The 20,908-nt window shown below is 36.6% G+C and overlaps 1 protein-coding gene across 1 annotated transcript in view; it reads right to left on the minus strand.

Annotated features, from left to right (window-relative positions):
- LOC150086860 (uncharacterized) overlaps nucleotides 1-20,908 on the minus strand; it is a 414,998-nt gene that overhangs the window by 138,446 nt on the left and 255,644 nt on the right. Inside the window, exon 7 of the mRNA XM_090372302.1 lies at nucleotides 14,665-14,808. Coding sequence (XP_090228428.1) covers nucleotides 14,665-14,808 — 144 coding nt within the window. The remainder of the gene's footprint in view (nucleotides 1-14,664; nucleotides 14,809-20,908) is intronic.

The following is a 20,908-nucleotide window of genomic DNA, read 5'->3' on the forward strand; positions in this document are numbered from 1 at the left end:
GAGGATTGTTTGGGGCCAGACTTACTACAATTAGAATATAGAAGAGCTCTAAATGAGCCTCCCAATGGAAAAGCAGTAGAAACAGATAAAATTCCAGCTGAACTGCTAAAAGAGCAGGAGAAAAAACAAGCAAAGAAAAATTCAATATCATAAAAGCAGTCTATGAAGAAGGAATATGTGGATGACTTTTTTCAAAGAACAGTGACATTGCCAAAAATATGAAATGCGACAGAGTGTAAAAACTACCAAACCATCAGCCATTTTAGTCATGCATCCAAAATGCTATTGAACATAATAAAATACAGAATTAAACTGAAAACAGAACAGTTTTAAGTGAAGATCAGTTTGGTTTACAAAACAGAAGAGGTACACAAGAAGCCATCTTAGCACTATGCCCAATTATAGATTGAACAATAATCATAAATAAACCACACATAGCATTTATTGATCTAGAAAAAGCATTTGAGAGTGTTCTCTAGGAGAAGCTTTTCAGAGTCACGAAGAATTCCCAGTTTGATTAGAGAGATCAGCGAGCCATCAAAAAATTATATGAAAATCAAACAACACTAAGTGAATTTCAAAATAAGGAAGTAATAGACAAGATAAGAAAAGGAGTTAGGCAAGGATGTGCATTATCACCATTACTATTTAACTAGTACAGGGAGGTTGTTCTAGAGAAAGTGAAGTGGAAAAATAAAGGAATAAATGTAGGAGGAGTACAGGTTTCGCAGATGATATAGCAGCACTAGCAAAAAATGTTGAAAAACACAACAGAAGTAACAGAAGAAGTTTTCTTAGAATGTGGGGTTCAAAATTAACACAAAAAAGACAAAAATAATGGCTGCCAGAAAAGAAAGTCAAAGAAAAACAGACAAGATAAAAATAGATACAAGGAAATTGAACAAATAGTTAATTTGTATATCTTGGAAGCAAGAGGATGGCAAAAGCCATTCAGAAATAAAAAGAACTGCAATAGTGAAGAGATTTGTGAAAACCTATATATGGAGTATACTGCTGTATGGACATGAAACATGGTCAATAACAGCAACAGACTGGAGGACAATTGAAGCATTTGAGATGTTTTGCTGGAGAACTTTGATGAAAATCAATTGGAGAGACAAAAGATGAATGAAGAGGTCCTCAGAGTAGCAGCTGAAGAACAAAGAACAATCAAGAAAACCATAATCAAAAGGCAGATGCAGTTCCTAGGACATCTCTGGCGATACAACGATTATAAAGTAGACATACTAGAAGGATGGCTTAAAGGGAAAATAGGCAGAGGATAACCAAGAATCGCACCACTTGATGAAGTTGCTTTGATTCTCAAGAATCAACTATAGTGAAGCAAAACAAAAATCCCAAATTCGAGATGAGTGGAGAAAAAATATCTCTATGGCGACAGGGCTTGGCCCTTAGAATGATGATGATGAATAAACTTGCTTCCTTGCATCTTATGGGTCAAAAGCATTTGAAATATATGGTTTCAGCCTAAAGCCATTTGCATGATTAGGACCTTGCCTTCTTAGATCCACAATGAAAAGTTTTCATATCTTAAAGGCAATTTCTTATAATCTGCCTTGAATACCTGCTTAGATTTGATAATTTTCTCATAGGGCATCTGGAAAATTAAGAGCACTATGGCTCTGGTAAGATTAATTTTATATTTCATCAAATTTACGATAAATATCTTATTACTGTGGCTCAAGCTCCAAAAAAAAAAAAGCTTTCAGTCCACAATTGTTGAAAAGTACTTTTCAACAGTAACACGAAATGTATCAAAACCTATAGCACTTAGTACCGTGCATGGGTTGAAGGAGAAGTATGGGGGGTGGGAGGGGGGATGCCGGAAACTTTGCTCTAGAGACTAAACATGGGTTTCACCACTTCAAGCCTCCAATAAGCAAAGTGGTGGCATTTCACCGGTTGATGAAAATCATCTACCACCTGAGATTTTGTGGCCTCAACAGCAATGCAAGTCATGTGGATCAGTTTACTGTTAGTTTAAGAGAAATGAAACCACATGAAGAAATCACTGAATATTTCTTTTTTTTTTTTCCCCTTCTTTTTTATGCCTCTAAAATCTCCTACATCTGAACATCTCATGAAAATTGTCTTAAAAATAACTGAAGCACTGGTTAAACTTTGAGAAAACTCACAAATGGCAGGGCAAATATTCAGCCTTGCAAGAAACACTATAAAATCAAAGTTTCACAGCTTTCTACATACCATGTTGAAGGTGACAGTGCAGTAGAGTTTTGTCAAGGTTTAACAAAATTTTATGGTTTTACTCAGAATGTGTGCACATTTTTACCAACATTCCACTACACACTGAAAGGGCAGAATTCATGGGATAACTGGTTCCTGGGCAACATGACACTATCACTCCTCTTGCTAGTGGGCGAATCCACCACTTGGCAGGTATACAGGTACACTGCATCACTGCATTCATGTAGACCAGTGGTTTTCAACCTTTTTTTGATAATGGCACCATTTAAGTAATTTATATTATTTTGCGGCACGCCCTACTCAAATATCTGCCCGTTAGATCCCATTCTGTATGTGAGTGTGTGTACACACACTCACACACAGAATGGGATCTAACGAGCAGATATTTGAGTAGGGCGAGTGTGTACACACAAAACATATATATGTACTGTATATATATTTATATAAGATTTTATCTTATATATACATAATCTTATAGATAAGATTTTATCTTATGTATATAAGATAAAAATAAACTGTGTGTGTGTGTGTGTACACGCAAATACACACAGACATATATATATAATATTAAAAAATATATATGCTATATGATAGTTATCATAATAATAATTATAAACAAAATTGCAATTCATAATACAAATTATATATTGAGTACTTATATAATAATTTTATTCTTTATATACAGGTACTAAATAAACATCAATTATGGATAACTACAAAATTAAAAACATACCTTACAATGGAAGGTATTTAAACACTTGGTTTATAACTTTTCAATGAGATATTTGTGCCTGGTGTGATTCACAGATATTTTTGATATTAGGTGGAATACTGGAGAGACACTCTTCCTCAATTTCTTCCTCAATCGTTTGTAGTCTTTCCCTCTTGTGAGTTTTTCTACATCTCACATAAGTAAGATGTAGAAAATTGCAACAGAATTACCACAGCTTTTTTTGCAATATGGGGATATTCATTCTTCATCTCTATTCAGAATTCTTCGATAGATACTTCTTTATGTTTTAATTTCAAAGTGCCATCATTACGTATTTCAATTAACTCCTGATCTATGACACTGAGCTTAGAATGGCTTGAAACTGATGCAATAAATGGGTTCCTCAACCAGTCATAGTCTTCGGTACGTAAGTTTGGAAAATAGTACTGAAAGTTTTTTCCAGTGCTACAAGATGTTCAGAAATAAATGGTATTGTTTCTTTATTCTTAGTTGTAGCAATGTGTGGAAGCATATCTACTTTGCTTCCCTTGACCATGGTGATCTTGTGCTTGGATTCTCTCAGCTGAAGATAAGATATCTTCAACTTTGCCTTGCATACAGCTTGGATTCTCTCAGTTGAAGTTAACATATCTTCAACTTTGCCTTGCATAATGGAATTAACTTTGTTTAAAGTTCAAAGATATAAAACTAAATAAGACAATTTGACATACCAATTACTATCTGTAACATACAAAATTCTTCTTGTTTTTCGATGGCAAAGAAAGAATGAATCTCATCCTTCAGTTCAAATACTCTTGACAATACTTTGCCTCTAGAAAGCCATCTTGTTTCTGTATGAAGGAGAAGATTAACATGTTTTGCCCCAATGTCTTCACAAAGTTTAGCAAAAATACATGATTTAAGAGGCCTACTTTTTATATAGTTAATCATTTTCACAACTGTGTCTAGCACATTTTTCAGATCACTACTGAGTGTTTTCCCAACCAGCACTTCATGATGAAGAAAGCAATGTGTTGTTATGACATCACTGTTAACTTTCTTCACTAAAGAAACAAACCCTTTCACTGAGCCGACCATTGATGGAGCACCATCTGTACAAATTCCCACACAAGATTTCCAGCACAAACCATGAATTTCAAAATAAGTACTTATTGTATTGAAAATATCTTGGCCTATCATTGCTGTTTCAAGTTCTTTACAGCAAAAAACTGATCTGCTATTTTATCGTTACGGACAAAGCGAATAAATGAGTAGTTGAGCATTTCTTCCAATATCAGTTGATTCATCTACTTGGAGTGCAAAAATTTCACTTTTCTTCACAGAGGCACATACGCTTTCTTCTATGTCTGCCGACATATCACTAATCCGTCTGCTAATGGTATTATTGGAAAGAGGAATATTTTTAACTTCATTTTCTGCTTCACTTCCAAAAAAAAAGTGTCCTTATTATAGCATTGCAAGCAGGGAGGATAAGTGTCTGCTTCTGTGTGAGGCTTCATATTTATAGCAATTAACTGAGCTACTAAATAGCTGGCCTCTTGAGCTTTATTAGAAACTTTGGCAATTTTGGTAAAACTTGGACTCTGTTTTCTCTGGTTATTTAAAAGTCTCTCAAAGTACACTCTAGGCTTGTTAGCCAGATGGTTATGGTTTTGGGTTAAATGTCTCTTTAATTTACTAGGTACCATTGCTTCTTTAGACAATATGTCACCACCAATAACACATTTTAGGCTAGGACTATCTTTATCCCCACACCAAGTAAATCCATATTCCATATAACTGTCCAAATACTGACGATTTTTCTTCCTCACCTTCACAGCAGACTTGCTCGAAGAGGGAACAGTTATAATTATTCCTTCTTTACTGGAACCTCCACCTTTGTCTTCTTTTTCGTCTTTACCATAATCATCTTGATGTTTGTCTGTGTTTTTGCCTTCACGACAATCATCTTCATGTCTTGTTTTCTTAATAACAAAAACTTATCCATCTTACTATCAAGGGTATTACACTAACTGAAATTTGTGTTTGCACGGGTCATTACAGTACAGGTATATCAGCTGATCAGTTTTTCTTCTTTTTCACCGCGCTACTTCTGCTGTCTGCTTACCCTACCACTCTATATTAACTTCTGCTTGCCGAAAAGTTGTGATTCTTTCGTTAGGTTGGAAACACTACACGAGCTCACATACTCTCGTTTTACTAAAGCACATTTCTGGAGGTCACGACCATAAAACAATAAAAACAATTTGCACTTTCCAGTTTATTGAGCTTTTCTGTTAGTGCTTCTAATTATAAATGGGTAGCAAACTTGATCTAATTGCATTTTGATAATACCAATAGCTGGAATTCTCTGGGTTTTCACATTATTATGATGAAATGCATTTCCCTTTCCACAAAATCTTCAATCATATAAAAAACATAAATAAAATTTCAATCTTCTCTTCATTTCTATTTTTTTAAGCTTCGTAAACTGTGACATAAATTTAAAAAAAAAAAGTTTAAGTAACTTAATCCCAAATTATGCGGCACCTGGGTTGAAAACCACTGATGTAGACAGTAATTCTATGTCAGTATGGATAAATGTCACGAGTTAAACAACTTTCAAAGAGGGATGATAGCGAATGCCCAACACATGGGTCACTATCACGGAGGTAGTACAGATATTGCACTATCCCCATTCGATAGTATCAAGTATATATCGGGAATATGCCATTTGTGGAATAACATCTCATCGTGGACAGTGCTGTGGGCAGAGAAAGGTAGTGGATGAATGTGGCTATCGATGTCTGTCTCGCATTATTTCAGCCAATCGGAGAGCGATAGTGGCACAAATCACCACTGACTTCAACGTGGGAGGTGCCGGAAATGTTTTCACTGAGACCATCAGGTGATCATTAGCTGCAATAGGGAGCCATTGACCCACCAGAGTCCCATTGCTAACACCATGACAAAGGACTCTATGCCTCAAGTGGGCGAAAGAACAATGGCACGGGAATTGGATAATTGCTCCTGGTCTGATGAGCCTTGTTTCCAATTACAGTAATACCCCGACTTACGCGAACTCGGAGTTACGCGATTCTTGATTTTTTCGTTTGGCAACGCTGCCGCACACTATCTTCAAGGTCGTTTTTCGTATGTTATCGATATATGGTGAGACGGCGGAGAATGAGAGCGAAAGATGAACAAAATTCAACTTTGCTGCTTTTATGTTTTTTATATCAGTGAAGGGGAAACACATTTCACCATAATAACGTAAAAACCAACACAATTCCAGCTATCGGTATAATCGCAAATGCAATTAGATCGAGTTTACTACCCGTTTATAACAGATTTCACTTGCAGAAACACAACTGGATTTTTATTGTTTTATGGTAGTAACCCCTAGAAATGTGAGGTGTTAATAGTGTATCTCTGCCTTTATGGTGTTGTTTATTCAGTTGCTACATGCACGCAGCTTTGTTTATGTGTATCAAGCGTGCCTCCTCGTTTTGTAATTGTGCTTTATTCCCTAAAAATGAGTAAAATACTTAATTAAAAGGTGTGAAAAGGAAGCGTCCTGGTGAAGACACTGCAGATTCAGAGAGAAAAAGAAAAGCAATTATCGATAAACAGAGGCGGACTGGGTCAAAAATTCTTACCCGGGAAAATTTATAGTGGCGTCATACTATGGTTTATGGCCAAAATCACACCGGCCACCGGGGTTTCCCTGCTAAGGCTTATGGCCACTCCACCTCTGTCGATAGAGAAAAAATATGAAATTGTGAAACACTTTGAGCGAAATGAAAGACCATGTGATATTGCACGGGCTACAGGCCTAAATGAAGCAATGGCGAAAAGCATGACAATTACAAACTTGACAGGTTGAAAATTGAAAAGGGCTCAATTGTAAAGGGCTTAAAAATTTTAGAAAACATAGACTCCAACGAAGAACGCGTTATAGCTACAAAGCAAGGAATAAAAAAATTATTAGCTTGCTACGAAGAAATTCTGCGTGAAAAAAAGAAGGCGCTGTGTCGTCAGACGAATTTGTTAGATTTTATGAAGCCATCGACATCGAAATAACTTTTTTTACGTAAGTCATTTGTTTTTTTAATACATATTTTGTATTAATATGTATAAAGAACTGCAATTTTTTAATATTTTTCTTCTAAACTAGTGTTTTTGTTAGTATTTGGTCCCAATTAAGCAAAATTTATATGTATTTATATGCAAAGTTTTACCCCGACTTACGCGATTTTCATCGGACCCACCTATCGCGTAACTTCGGGTATTACTGTATTTCGAGAGGACGAGAGGGTGGGTATCTGGTGGAAACCACACAAAGCTATGCACCTGTCACATCAACAAGGAACTGTTTGGGCATTTTACTGACTGTCTACCTGAACAGCCAGACTATTACTGACTGTTCAGGTGGACAGTCAGTAACAGTCTGGGATGTATTCAACTGGCACATGTTGGGACCTCTTGACACATCTCTGAATGGTCCAGGTTACATGTCCATCCTTGCAGACCATCTGCATCCCTTCATGTTCATCATGCACCCACAGGGCAATGGACTCTTCCAACAGGACAATGCGTCTCCCCACAGAGCTGTGGTGACTACAACATGGTTCGAAGAGCGCTCTGCAGATTTTACCACCATGGAATGGCCTCCCCGTTCATCAGACATGAACCTTGTGGATCATCTCTGGGATGCTCTGGAAAGGTCCATTTGAGCTTTGGATTCTCCACCCAGGAATGCAACAGAATTATGGACAGTGGTGCAGCAGGCATGGATGGAAATACCTGTGGAATGCTTTCATGAACTTGTGGACTCAATGCTTCACCATGTGACTGCCCTTATTCAGGCAAAAGGTGAGTGTACCCATTACTAGATAGGTATCCCATGATTTTTGTCCAATCAGTGTGTATATCAATGGAATGTGCTGAAATCATCTCCATGAAACAAAAGCAAAAAACAAATTAGGAACACAAAGCAATCTGCAAGAGCTACTGCTATTCTGGCTTTGAAAGAGGTTTATGATGAAAGTAAGACTGTCTTCCTTGATATACTTGCCACAAAGAATGAGAATGCTGCAGCAAAAGCTTTTAGGGAAAACAGTTTGAGAAGTATGAAAATGCTGCTGCCAGAGTTTTATGAAACAGTTTATTACAAAGACTCAATTCTGTTAACAAATCATTTGTCATTGGAAGGTGATCCATTTCAAAGACTGCAAAATCCTTAACAGTATTAGTACATATAGAGCAAGGAATCCACAGACTTTTACTGCACCAGCCAAAAAAATAAAAATAAAAAAATAAGAAAATACAAATTATTTACTTCCCTCCTCATGTAGGTAACTATCCAGTTGAGTTTTAAATTTCTTCAAACTACCAACCTCAACTGGAGGCAAATTATTCTGGCAATCAACAACTCGCTGGCTAAAAGAAAACTTCCTAAAATCTAATCTAAACCTTAACCCCCGTAATTTGAATTTATGGCCCATCATTCTAGAATTCTTCATAACAGTGAAAATTCTGCCTTCATTCATTTTACTAACCCCCTCTCAGAGCTCTTATAAACCTCAATCAGGTCCCATCTAAGGTCTCTGATTGCAAAGCTATGTAGTTCACATAATCAAAGTCTTTCCTTATACAGTTGGCCATTTGCCAATCTCACTATGCGAGTAGCCCATCTTTGGACCCTTTCAAGAAGCTCAATGTCTTTTTTCAGATGAGGTCTCCACACTTGAACACGGTATTCCAAACATGGTGTTGAAACTGCCTTATATAGTGGGATTATGACCTCATCACTCCCCAAAAATGTTCGATAAATCATTGATAGGACACCATGGGCTTTCCTGACTGCCTGTTTACACTGCTCAGAAAACTTCATCTGACCATATTGTAAATCCCAGATCCCTCTTTTCCTCTACATTTTTTAATTTGACCCCACACGTGTATAATTTTATTTTGGCGTTGCTATTTATTTTGGTGTTGCATTTTTCTTCATTAAAACACGAATGCCACTTTTCTGACCATTCTTGAAGCCTGTTCAAGTCATCCTGAAGAAGCACTGCTTGGCAGGCACTGGTCATTAATAACTCTCCCAATCTTTATATTGTCTGCAACTTTAGACATCAACTCCTTTATTCCTCTGTCGAGGTTGTTTATGAAAATCAGAAACAACAGTCATCAAAGAACCAGGCCTTGGGGACTCCATTTCTGACGTAACACCAATCTGAAGAATATCCACTTGATCTCAGCCTTCTGCCCTGTAGTTACCCTGCAATCCATCTTACACTTTTTCCAGTAATCCCAACATGTTTCAGCTTATAGTAACTTCTCATGAGGGACATGTATGATTACAAATGGTGAGGGGGGGGGATAAATAATAGCTTCCAAATATTATCGGATGTACACTTAAATGGCACTGATTCTGTTGTTGAAAGATGAAAATTATTACAAATTAATATGAATTTGTGCAAAAGAAATGTAGATGAAAAACATACATATAAATTTTGAGTCTACAAAAATTTTACAATAATATTTAAATTTTCATTAGTTTTGCTCTTGGAATTTCATAAGTGAGTTTCTGGACTGTATGCACTCTGTGCTTTTTTGAGGAATTAGAAAGTAATTCCAAATTCCTCAAATAAAAATAAAATAAATAAACATAAATAACTAAGTGCTTTTAAATATAAACTTTTTCATATTTTGACTTTTTTAGCTAAACATCAAATCATGATTATTGTCAAAAATCAATTCAAAATCAAAATTTCATTTTAAAAAAAACTGAAAAAAATCCTAAAAATATTTTTAAAAGTCAAAAATTAAAAATGTCACTACTTATTTTTTTCTTTGTAATATTTTATACATGAATTTTATTGAGGTGAAACATCCTCGGGGAGCACCTACCAAGGAAATCTGATCAGTCATGAAAAATGTCACGGAAGTTACGCCACCTGCGGCTTCCATCAGAAGCACTTCCCATGCTCCCACCACTAGTCTGTGCTGAGCACTCATTAGTAGTGTGATTAGAGCATATGATGCTTTTTTCGTGACCAGTACAATATCTCGAGTTCTAACTTTTTAGATTTTTTGAAGAGTATGATTGCAACAATACAAATATTTGTCATATGACTGCAACAATACAAATATTGTGAAGGATGTTTCACATAAAAAACCATTTACCACATGTGCTCGGCATATGTGCCACTTTTTTCAGATTATTTTAATTTACATTAATTTCTGCACCTGAATTTATTCAATTTTAGTATGTACAATCAAGCCCACATTGTACTGAAACTTGCTGAAAGGGCATGCCCTCCCAAGTCAATTTTCAAAGCAATTATAAATATAAAAAATGTTTACCATTATTTATAAACACAATTGATAGATGGCAGCATATCTCTATAGAGAGGAGAATCTGTACACTTGCAGGTGTAATTTTTTCATACTGTGCTGAAAAAACCTTCAAAATGTATATCTATGTTAATACAGCCACTCCCAACTTACATAACAGTTGCGTTCCACGGAACACTACGTAAGTCAAATTTTACGTATGTTGGAATTTCCTTCAAGGCTTATGCAGCACTCGCAACTATGTGCACTAAATTTGATTGAAATAAAAAAGAAATGCTCAAAGAACATGTAAACAGAATTATAAATTAAGTTTTTTTATTTCATGTGCAGGAAAAAGTTCAAAAGTGCACAAAATTAGAAAAGTGTGCAATTACAAAAATTTTACTTAAAAACATAACCCAGCGTGATGCTTGAACCTATTAAAGCACCCAGAATAGCCATTAGACTCAGTGGCACTAGCTTCTGAATCTGATTTTCCATCCATATTATTAATAGCTTTTCCATCTCCGATATAGCACCTGAACAAAGTCTTGTAATCACTACTGATCTTAAAAATAGCATTAAATACAGCATTAGCAGAGGCATATGATGCACGATAGCAAGCTTATATAGCATCAGCCAAAAAAAAAAAAAAAACACCACATTTCACCCATCCAGTCACTCCAAATGTTTGTCTAGTTCAGTCTTAAATTTATTTACGCTATCAACTTCCACAACAACAGACAGAAGTCTGTTCGAGCAATCGACTACCTGCTGGCTAAAGGCAAACTTCCGCACGTCTGCACTGCTCAGAGAAATTCATATCTGACTGCACAATTACTCCCAGATCTTTTTCATTTTCTACCAACCCTAAGTGTAGTACTACACAGTTGGTAAGTTTCTCTGGAGTTACTTCTACCCATATGCAGTACTTTGCATTTGTCAATGTTAAACTTCATTTGCCACTTCACAACCCATCTGCCCAAATTTTCTAGATCCTGTTGCAGTAGCATGCTGTCTTTACTGTCATTAACAACCCTATCAACCTTTGTATCATCTGCAAACTTGATATACCTTCACTGATATCATTTGAGCCGACCGGGCTAGCCGGGTGGGTAAAATGCCTGCCTGGCAACTCAAGCCCGATCCAAGCCCGAGGTGGTTCAAATCCCACCTCGGGCTTGGATCAGAGTAAATGCAAAAAAAAAAACCTTTGAGAGGTGAATTATGGCCACAGAAGCCGTTGCACCAACAACTAAAAAAAAAGATATCATTTGATAAATACACAAAACAACAATGGGCCCAGCACAACCCTGGGGGGGGGACTCCGCTAATAACATTAGTCCACGTAGAGCAGTGTCCATTTATTACCATTCTCTGCCATCTCCCACTCAACCATCATTTTGCCATACTACTCCAATTTGTACAGTAGTCTTCCATGTACAACAGTATCAAAAGCTTTCTTGAAATCCAAGTATATGATATCAAAATATTTTTTGCATCCAGTTCCTTTGTGACCACATCGTAGTATCCAATCAAATTGGTCAGACAAGGCTTCCCCTTAACAAACTCATGTTGTGTCTGAACTATTACTGTTGTCTTGTCTAGGTGATCCTGTATCACCTCTTTAACCAGTGAGTCCATTATTTTTTCTGGAACAGAAGTTGAACTATCAGGTCTATAATTATTTGTGTCACTCTTTGAACCCTATTTGTGAATTGGGGATGCATTTGCACATCTCCAGTCCATGGGTACCTCCACTGACTCTAAGGATGCTTTGATCCTTTAGCATGTTCTTTTATACATGCACTGTTCTTTAAAATAGTATTCACTGCTGAAGCAGTGAGACCTAATTCCCATTCAATAGATGACAAACTTTGTCCTGCTTCATACTTCTTAATTATTTTCACCTTCATTTCTAACTCAATTTTGTTTCATTTCCCAGCACTGCCACCTCTTGCACTTTCCTAGCACTGCCACCTCTTGCACTGTAAGATTTCAGTGAAAGATTTGCGCTCTATTTCAGCAACCTACTTAAAAAGTAGGTTGCTGAACATTTTTCGATATAGTAAGTCCCCGAATTATGTAGCTTCGGACTTACGTTACGTTATTTATATATTTTTTTAATATGACTGAAGATTTCAGTGAAGGGTAAACACATTTCACCATAATAACATAAAAATCCACACAATTCCAGTTATTGGTATTATTGCAAATGCAATAAGATCAGGTTTACTACCCGTTTATGAGGCGCCTCCGTAGCCAGGTGGGAAGGAGCAGCAGTGCGTAGCACATGCTTCTTGATTAGACCGGGGTTCGAGCCCGTCACCATCAAATACGGAGTATGCGGAAAGGTCAAGGAATGACCACCGCATATCCCGGAGCAATATGGCCTTAGTTGCTAATGCTCCTAAAAACCAAATAACAACAACTACCCGTTTATAAGAGAATGCACTAAAAGAAAAGCCCAATGAAGTGGAAAGTGCAAATTGTTTTGTTTTATGGTCGTGACATCTAGAAATGTGCTTTAGAAAAATATCACAAAGGCGTTCAAAATTAATTCTTATAACCGAACATATGATAACAACTAAAGTGCAGTGCATTCTCCAGCCAGACCACATAGCCCTTTCCTCTCAGCCAATAGTAGCGTTTGTAAACGTATTGGCTGCGTGTTCTGTTTTTGCATCCTTTAGTTAAAAGTAATTTTTGCGTTGTGCATATTTGACATAAATTTATATATGTCAAATATATATATGTCAATTTCCATTATAAAAATGACCTTTTAGAGAGTTAAATAGCTTAGTTATATAGCAAAAATTTCAACTTCTGAGGTCTTGGAACAAATTATCAAAAAAAAGTGTTATTGGGTTCAATTATGATATTTTCACAACACCTTTGCATTCCTACAGAATGCAAAGTAGGTTTCCATATTTTTTCAGTTTGCACTGGCTAGCAAAAACGTAAAGTCGAATTTACCTAAGTCAAGTATTGCGTAAGTCGGGGAGTGCTTGTATTTCTTTGGTCTCTCACATTAAAAAAATACATATGTACATACTCATGAAAATGGTGAAATAGAGTTCATTTTCATGAAGAAGTGTTTTTTTTGTTTTACCTCTACATGTATATAAACCATTCATTAGAAGTATCCAGGACAGTTTAATAATGTAGTAAAAAAAAAAAGATAATATAATATGATAAAAAAGATAATATAATATGATAAAAAAAATAATATAACATGGTTTAAAAGATATAATTAATTAACTAATTTTTCTGAAACGTAGAAGCCAAAGGACATTTTATGCATTTTACTCTATCACATGTCGGGGGCTCACATCTGGTGAGTATGGGTTTGGCACACCCAGGGTCCTGAGCTGGATATCATCATTCTTCTCTTTCTTTCTGCTTCTGACTCTCTCTCTCTCTCTCTCTCTCTCTCTCTCTCTCTCTCTCTCTCTCTCTCTCTCTCTCTCTCTCTCACACACACACACACACACACACACAGCAGGGTAACTTAACTTGGGAATTTTTTTTGGCTGGTGCAGCATAAGCCTCAGTCTTCCTTGCACTATACAGTTAATAATAATAATGTCTGGACACATTTATGTTTAGTTTGGTAAACAAACATTTCCCCTGAGAAAGAGCTATAAACAGAGCCTCACAGAGTGGTAAATCACATCATTGACTGCATTTATATCAATTATTTAAATCAATTTTTAAAAAATCTCTTTTTCATTTGAAACTTTCTTGACTTAAAACAAGAAATAAGGCATTCACATTGACCAAAAATGTCTCAACATATTCAAGGCACCTCCGTAGCCAGGTGGGCAGGAGCAGCAGTGCGTGCACACGCTTCTTGATTAGACCGGGGTTCTAGCCCATAACCACCAAATACGGAGAATGCGAAAAGGTCAGGGAATGACCACCGCATATCCCTGGAGCAATATGGCCTTAGTTGGTAATGCTCCTAAAAACAAAACAAAAAACATATTCAAAGATGATGTACTTTTACAACAAAATTCCACCTCAATCTGCTATCTCTTCTTGGATGGTTCTATGTGAATCACCATTATCATCGTCAGACAATTTCTCTCTCTCTAAATTTCCCCAGGCCTGCAACATGTCACCTACCACATTGACAGTAAGCATTTCATTCTTACAGAGCGGCAGTACAATGGCTACAGCTCCTCAGTTAAAATGAATTAAATATATATTACAGTAATGAGACAATACCAAATACATTATAATTAGTTGTCAGTTTACTGATTAATTAGAAACAAATAAATTAAAAACAGAAAAACAAGTAACAATGCACTAAAAATTAATAATCATAAAAGGTTTATAAATGTATGCAATTACAGACTATATTAAAACTTGATCCTTACAATACTTGAATATTTCTAGGTCCCCAAAATGCTCCATCCAAGAGGAAAGTTATACCACTAGAACGTAATTTTAAAACTTTAAGAGATTCCAAGCCGTGAAAACTAAGTCCTTCTATCTGACGAAGCCTATTTCGATTTAGTTCACTGAAATTATAATTTTCCTTTATTAAAAATTGCATCTGAATAGGTATAAACATGATATTTTTATTTAAATTATTGCAAAAAAAAAAAAAACTTAAAACACAAATCAATTTATTTCATAAAGGATTTAGATTTTTCTTTCTTTTTCTTTTTTTACATTCTTATTTAATGCATCACAAAAAATATGATTCTAGCATAAAATGTATGTTATGCCTTTATACATACTATGTAAGAAAGTTAAACAGGAACTACCTACTATGAATTTTTCAAAATTCATATAAATTTTAACAGTCCTTATGGAATTATAGATATAACTCCTAAAGTTACTGTCTGCATTACAAAGACAAAAAAAAAAAAAAAATTGTCTTGAATAATTAATTTTTGCTCTGAAGCCTTTCTTAATACTTGCTTTCTTTAAGTTGCTATATTAATTCAGTGGAAGCACATAATGTTTCTTTCGTTGTACAGAAGCAATAAACAGAGATAATATCAGTTATAAATAGGCATGTAAGGGTTGTGTTTCGCTGAATGTTACTTAAGTCAGGAAATTTCCCCATGCTTGTGCAGTGCTCACTGAATTGATTGAATAAAAAAATAAATGTCCAACGAACGTGCAAATAGAATTATTTATTGTATTTATTCAATTTTTTATCTCATGCGCAGGAAAAATTACAAAAGCGTGCAATTTAAAAAAAATGTTAAAATTATAAAATTAAGTAAAAAGAGAGGAGACAGGAATAATGTCATTAAGTTTTACCTCTCGAGCATCATTTGCCAGAAACGATGTCTTCAGCTGATAAGTACACCGCTGCGGAGATTCAGAGCTGTGGAGATTTAGAAGCCACTCAAACTGACGAAAGAACATATTTTAGAAGCTGCTCAACCTTACGAAAGAACATATTAATGGATGACTGGACGGACGGTAGCGTTTTCCTTTTCATTGTAGATCTTTTTGTAGCAAGCAAGCATATCATTCATCCCTCTGTTAACTTTTAAGAATCATTCGGTGTCAGGATCCATCTTCTCAAACCTCACCATTGCTGATGCACTTTCACAAAATGCCATTGCCATCTCTCTCTGGTGATGAAGCGTCTTGGCTCCTCATTTAGTTCATCTTGAGCTTCGTCAGAATTTTCTACTTTCACTATCACTGCCTGCAAGTCAATAAATTCTTCATTAGATAATTCCTTCTCTTCTTCCTCTGTTAACTCCACCATGTCTTTGGCATCAACCTCCAATTGAAGTAGCTCAGCAATCTTTACAATCTTATCTGTAACCACTTCATATGCTTCATCTTTTTCAAATCCTTCAAAGCCTTTTACATGCCATGGGCATATTTTCTTCCATGTGCCATTTAAATAACTTTTAGTAATTTCTGCCCACGCCTTATTAATGTTTAAGATGGCGTGGTAAATATTGTAAGATTTCCAAAAGTCTCTTAATTTAAAATTTTTCTCACCATCTACTACAGACAATGCCTGAGCAAATGTTGTGCATAAATAGTATGCTTTTAAATTCGAAATAACACCCTGATCCATAGGTTGGATGAGTGAAGTTGTGTATGGCCTTAGAAATATGACTCTCACATTCGAATTGAAATCTTCTAGATGCGTAGGATGTCCAGGAGCATTATCTAATAGAAGCAAAATCTTGAAAGGAACATCGTTGTCTTTACAATATTTTTCAACCTCGGGAATGACGCAGCATTTAAACCAATATCCTCAAAGAGAGAGAGAGATTGTTATCCATGCTCTCTGTTTCGATCAGAAATGCTTGGGTAGGGTGACTTTATTGATGCCCTTAAATGCACGAGGATTTCCAGAATGGTACACAAGCAGTGATTTTAATCTGTAATATCCCGTTACATTAGCCCCAAGCAAGAGTGTGGTACTATCTTTTGACACCTTGAAACCTGGCATTGTATTTTCCTCTTTGACAATGTACGTTCGGCCCAGCATTTTTTTCCAATACACAGCAGTCTCATTAGCCGCCTTCATCAATAATTTTTTCCAACACATCACAAAATTTCTGTGAAGCTGCTGAATCGGCACTGACAACTTCATCACATACTTTAACATTGTGGAAATCAGCACAATGCTTGAACCTATTAAACCACCCGTTGCTTTCTACGAACTTGGGTTGGGGTTCACCGTACTTATCCTTAATATCTTTATAAATACTTGTTGCTTTTGCTTGAATGGTCATTAGACTCAGGGGCACTAGCTTCTGAATCCGATTTTCCATCCACATTATTAACAGCTGTTCCATCTTTTGATATAGCACCTGAACACTGTTTTGTGATCACTGTTGATCTTAAGTGCATTGATCCTTTGACATGTTCCTTTATATGCGCACTGTCCTTTAAAATAGTATTCATTGTTGAAGTAGCGAGACCTAATTTCCTTGCAATAGATGACAAACTTTGCCTGCTTCATACTTCTTAATCATTTTCATTTCTAAAGCAATTTTGTTTTGTTTTCTGGTACTACCACCACTTGCACTTTTCGCTGGTCCCTTTCCCTTCATCATGTAATACGTAAATAGCAATGAAGAAAAGTTTCTGAAAAATTGGTTGTTTATATGATTGAAGATTTCAGTGAAGGGGAACACATTTCACCATAATAGCATAAAAACCCACACAATTGCAGTTATCAGTATTATCACAAATGCAATAAGATCAAGTTTACTGCCCTTTTATAATAGATTGCGCTAACAGAAAAGCCCAATAAACTGGAAAGTGCAAACTGTTTTATGGTCGTGAACTCCAGAAACGTGATTTAGAGAAATATCACAAAGGCATTCAAAATTGATTCTTATAGCGAGAACATATGATAACGATGAAAGGGTAGTGCAATTTCCATTATAAATATGACCTTTTAGAGAGATAAATAGCTTAGTAATATAGTGAAATTTTCAACTTCCAACGACTTGGAATGAATTACAAAAAAAAAAAAAAAAGTTATTGGGTTCAATCCTGCCATTTATCACTACATAGGTAAAATACGTTTCCATGTTTTTTTAAGTTTGCATCGGCCAACAAAAACTTATGTAAATTCAAATTTGCATAAGTCGAGTATTACGTAAGTCGGGAGTTCCTGTATATATATACACAGCATCATCTTGGTAACAGGAAGATGGATCATCTTCCTGCATGACAAAGCTCCCAATCACAAGATTCAGATAATACCCATAGAGACAGTGATCTACATCATAAAACATTGTTATATCATGTATTCTTCAGATATGACCTCCATCAAATTGCTAACTGTTACCTACACTAAAAACAACTTTTGAAAGTGTCCATTATTTGTCCCAAACTCATGAACATTTGGGACAAATAATGAATGAAACAATTACATTATTCGGTGATCAATATCGAATTGCAAAGACAGTGGGTTCTTCATAAGGGATCTATAATGGATAAGGGTGTAAAAATATGCTGATATGTTTAAAAAAAAAAAAAAAAAAAAGGTAGGTAATTTCCAGAAATGTTTCATTTTTTCTATGGTAGGCCAGAAACTATTCATATACCCCACCCCCTCATAATCAAGAAAAATTATCTTTAAATCATTTCATTACTGAGAATCTCTTAATATCATCAATATAATATAATTTATACAAAAAGTATCATTATGCACTGACCTCCAATATGTATTGAGACACACAATATTGAGAAAATTTCAGAGGACACATAGCATCTAAGATGGAAGTAGTGGGTTTGAGAAATTTATAAAACAGCAGATTCATAATCAGACCATTATAAGTATGATGGGAAGAAAGAAAAAAAAAAGATATCAATAGCCTCAAGCATGCATTCATAAACATGAGTATATTATATCTGTAGAAGCAAAATTCTCGTTTTTTTTCTCCTGTTTGTGTGAACGTGGTCCCTTTGTTCAGGTTGAACCGTGTGCGTGCCGTTTGTCTATTTCCCTTATGGCTTGGTATATTGGTGCTATTTTCCTGGAAATAGTCCCTCACTTTCTTAATCACCACCTTCTTGTTCCAGGTGGGAAGGAGCAGCAGTGCGTAGCACACGCTTCTTGATTAGACTGGGGCTCGTCACCACCAAATACGGAGGATGCGGAAAGGTCAGGGAATGACCACCGCATATCCCGGAGCAATATGGCCTTAGTTGCTAATGCTCCTAAAAACCAAATAACAACAACAACAACAACCTTCTTGTTCAATAACATCTGTCAAACCCCTACCTCCATCTTTCAGTCTATGGTTAGTCTCTTGATGGCCAATTTTGGGTGGCTCTTGGCGGTTCTTGGTCAACATTAACCTGGTCAATCTTGTAATCTCACCCAGTACCAATGTACTCCATTGGGATCATAGAATGGACAAACACCAGGGTGGATGTGTTTATGGATCTGACCATGTTCTGCCATTCAGCTTTGATCTCCTTGTGTTCTAGCTATTGAGCCTGCATTATCCTCAAATATTTGTAGGTCTCTCATGGCTTCAATCACTTCACTAGTCTTTGGCATAGTTCCAGCCCACTGGATTACCCTGATGCACTCCATAGGTCTTGCATTTTTCTAGGCCAAACTGCATCCTGATGTCCGTACTGAAGTCTTCCATGATCCAGGGTAGCTGTTGAAGTTTCTTCTCAGTTGCTGCATAGAGTTTGATGTCATCTGTGTACCTCAGGTGAGAGAAAGTGTACAGATTCTTCCTGCCGTCAAAAAATGGTATATCCATACTTGCTGTTATTGAACATGGTGGACTGTGGGTTGGGTGAAGAACTACAGAAGGCTCAGGGCATCTCTATGGAAGATTCCTCTTCTGATGGCAATTAGTCCGGTGTTCGTGATGTTCTTTACTTTGATGGTGGTCCCTCATTTGGCCATGGTTGCTTCTAGGAAGTGTATCAATGTCCAGTTGATTTTGTAGATCTTCAGTGCCTCTATCAGCCAGCTATGGGGCACACAGTCATTGACCATGTAGTCAATGTAGGCTGTGTACGGGTGCTTCTTGTAGGCTTGCTCCATAGCTGCCGCTTCTATGGTAAACTGCTCCTTTTATCCTTTGCTCATCTGCTTACATCCCTTTTGCTATTCAGCCATTATGTTCTCACCCTCCAAGTGGCCCCAAGCATTTTGGTTATGCAGCTGGTCAGGTTCTTGCATATTGTTGGGAAAAAGGTGATCAGCCTATACTTCACCAGGTTTATGGTGTCATTGTCATTAGCCTTCAAATAGGTGATTCCTTTAATCAGAGACTCTGGGATTGTGGCATGGTCTTATAATCTGGGTGAACTGCTCCACCATGTGCCCATGTATGCAGCTGAATTCCTTATACCGGTAGTTGTGGATGTTATTTATCCCTGGAGCTTGTCAGTTGCAATCACTTGTTATATTTCTTCCTCCTGAATCTCCCATTCGCTCTTCTCTTGTGTGTCCTTGGTTTTCTCATGTTCTATCCTATCTAGGTCTATCCAGGGGACACAACCATTATGGCTCACTTCAATGCACCACAGGTTGCCCCAGAACTCTTCGAGTGCCTGCTATTTGGGGATTCCATTGTCTTCCTTCTCCTCTTTCCCAATTTTCCTGTAGAAGGCTCTCTGGTTTTCATCAGATATCCGGTACTCTCCCTGTATCAAAGAGGTCACTTGCTGACCTCTCTAATATAGGGAGAGAGAATCAGAAGAGGTTCTGACTGAGGGTGTCAAGGTATCCTTCGATTCTCTGATTACCACCAGCATGATGTCAAAGACCCTATCAGCCTAGCAGCGATAGGCCTCCCAGCAAACACCTACAAGGAACTCCAGAAAGTTGCAATCCTGTACACCTGTAGGACAGTCGGAGAGTTCCTCGATCAACAGTTGCACCAGACATAACAACCAACCTGTGTACTTGGTAGCAATACCCTTCACGAGGTGGAACCCCCAATCAGGGAGAAATAATACAAAGGGTACTAGGAAAGTTTTGCAATACAGCTTTGTTTATTTAATTTTTTCAAAGTAATTTCCTCTACATTCAATACACCTCTCCATCCTCCGAAAACAATCTTTAAACCAGTTCTGCCAAGTTTCACTAGGGAGTAAAGCACACTCGTTGTTCCAAGCCCGTAGAAGGTCCTCATCACTGGAAAA

This window comes from Mastigoproctus giganteus, chromosome 4, assembly GCF_048544385.1.
Source record: "Mastigoproctus giganteus isolate SK-2022 chromosome 4, ASM4854438v1, whole genome shotgun sequence".
Taxonomy (NCBI): domain Eukaryota; kingdom Metazoa; phylum Arthropoda; class Arachnida; order Uropygi; family Thelyphonidae; genus Mastigoproctus; species Mastigoproctus giganteus.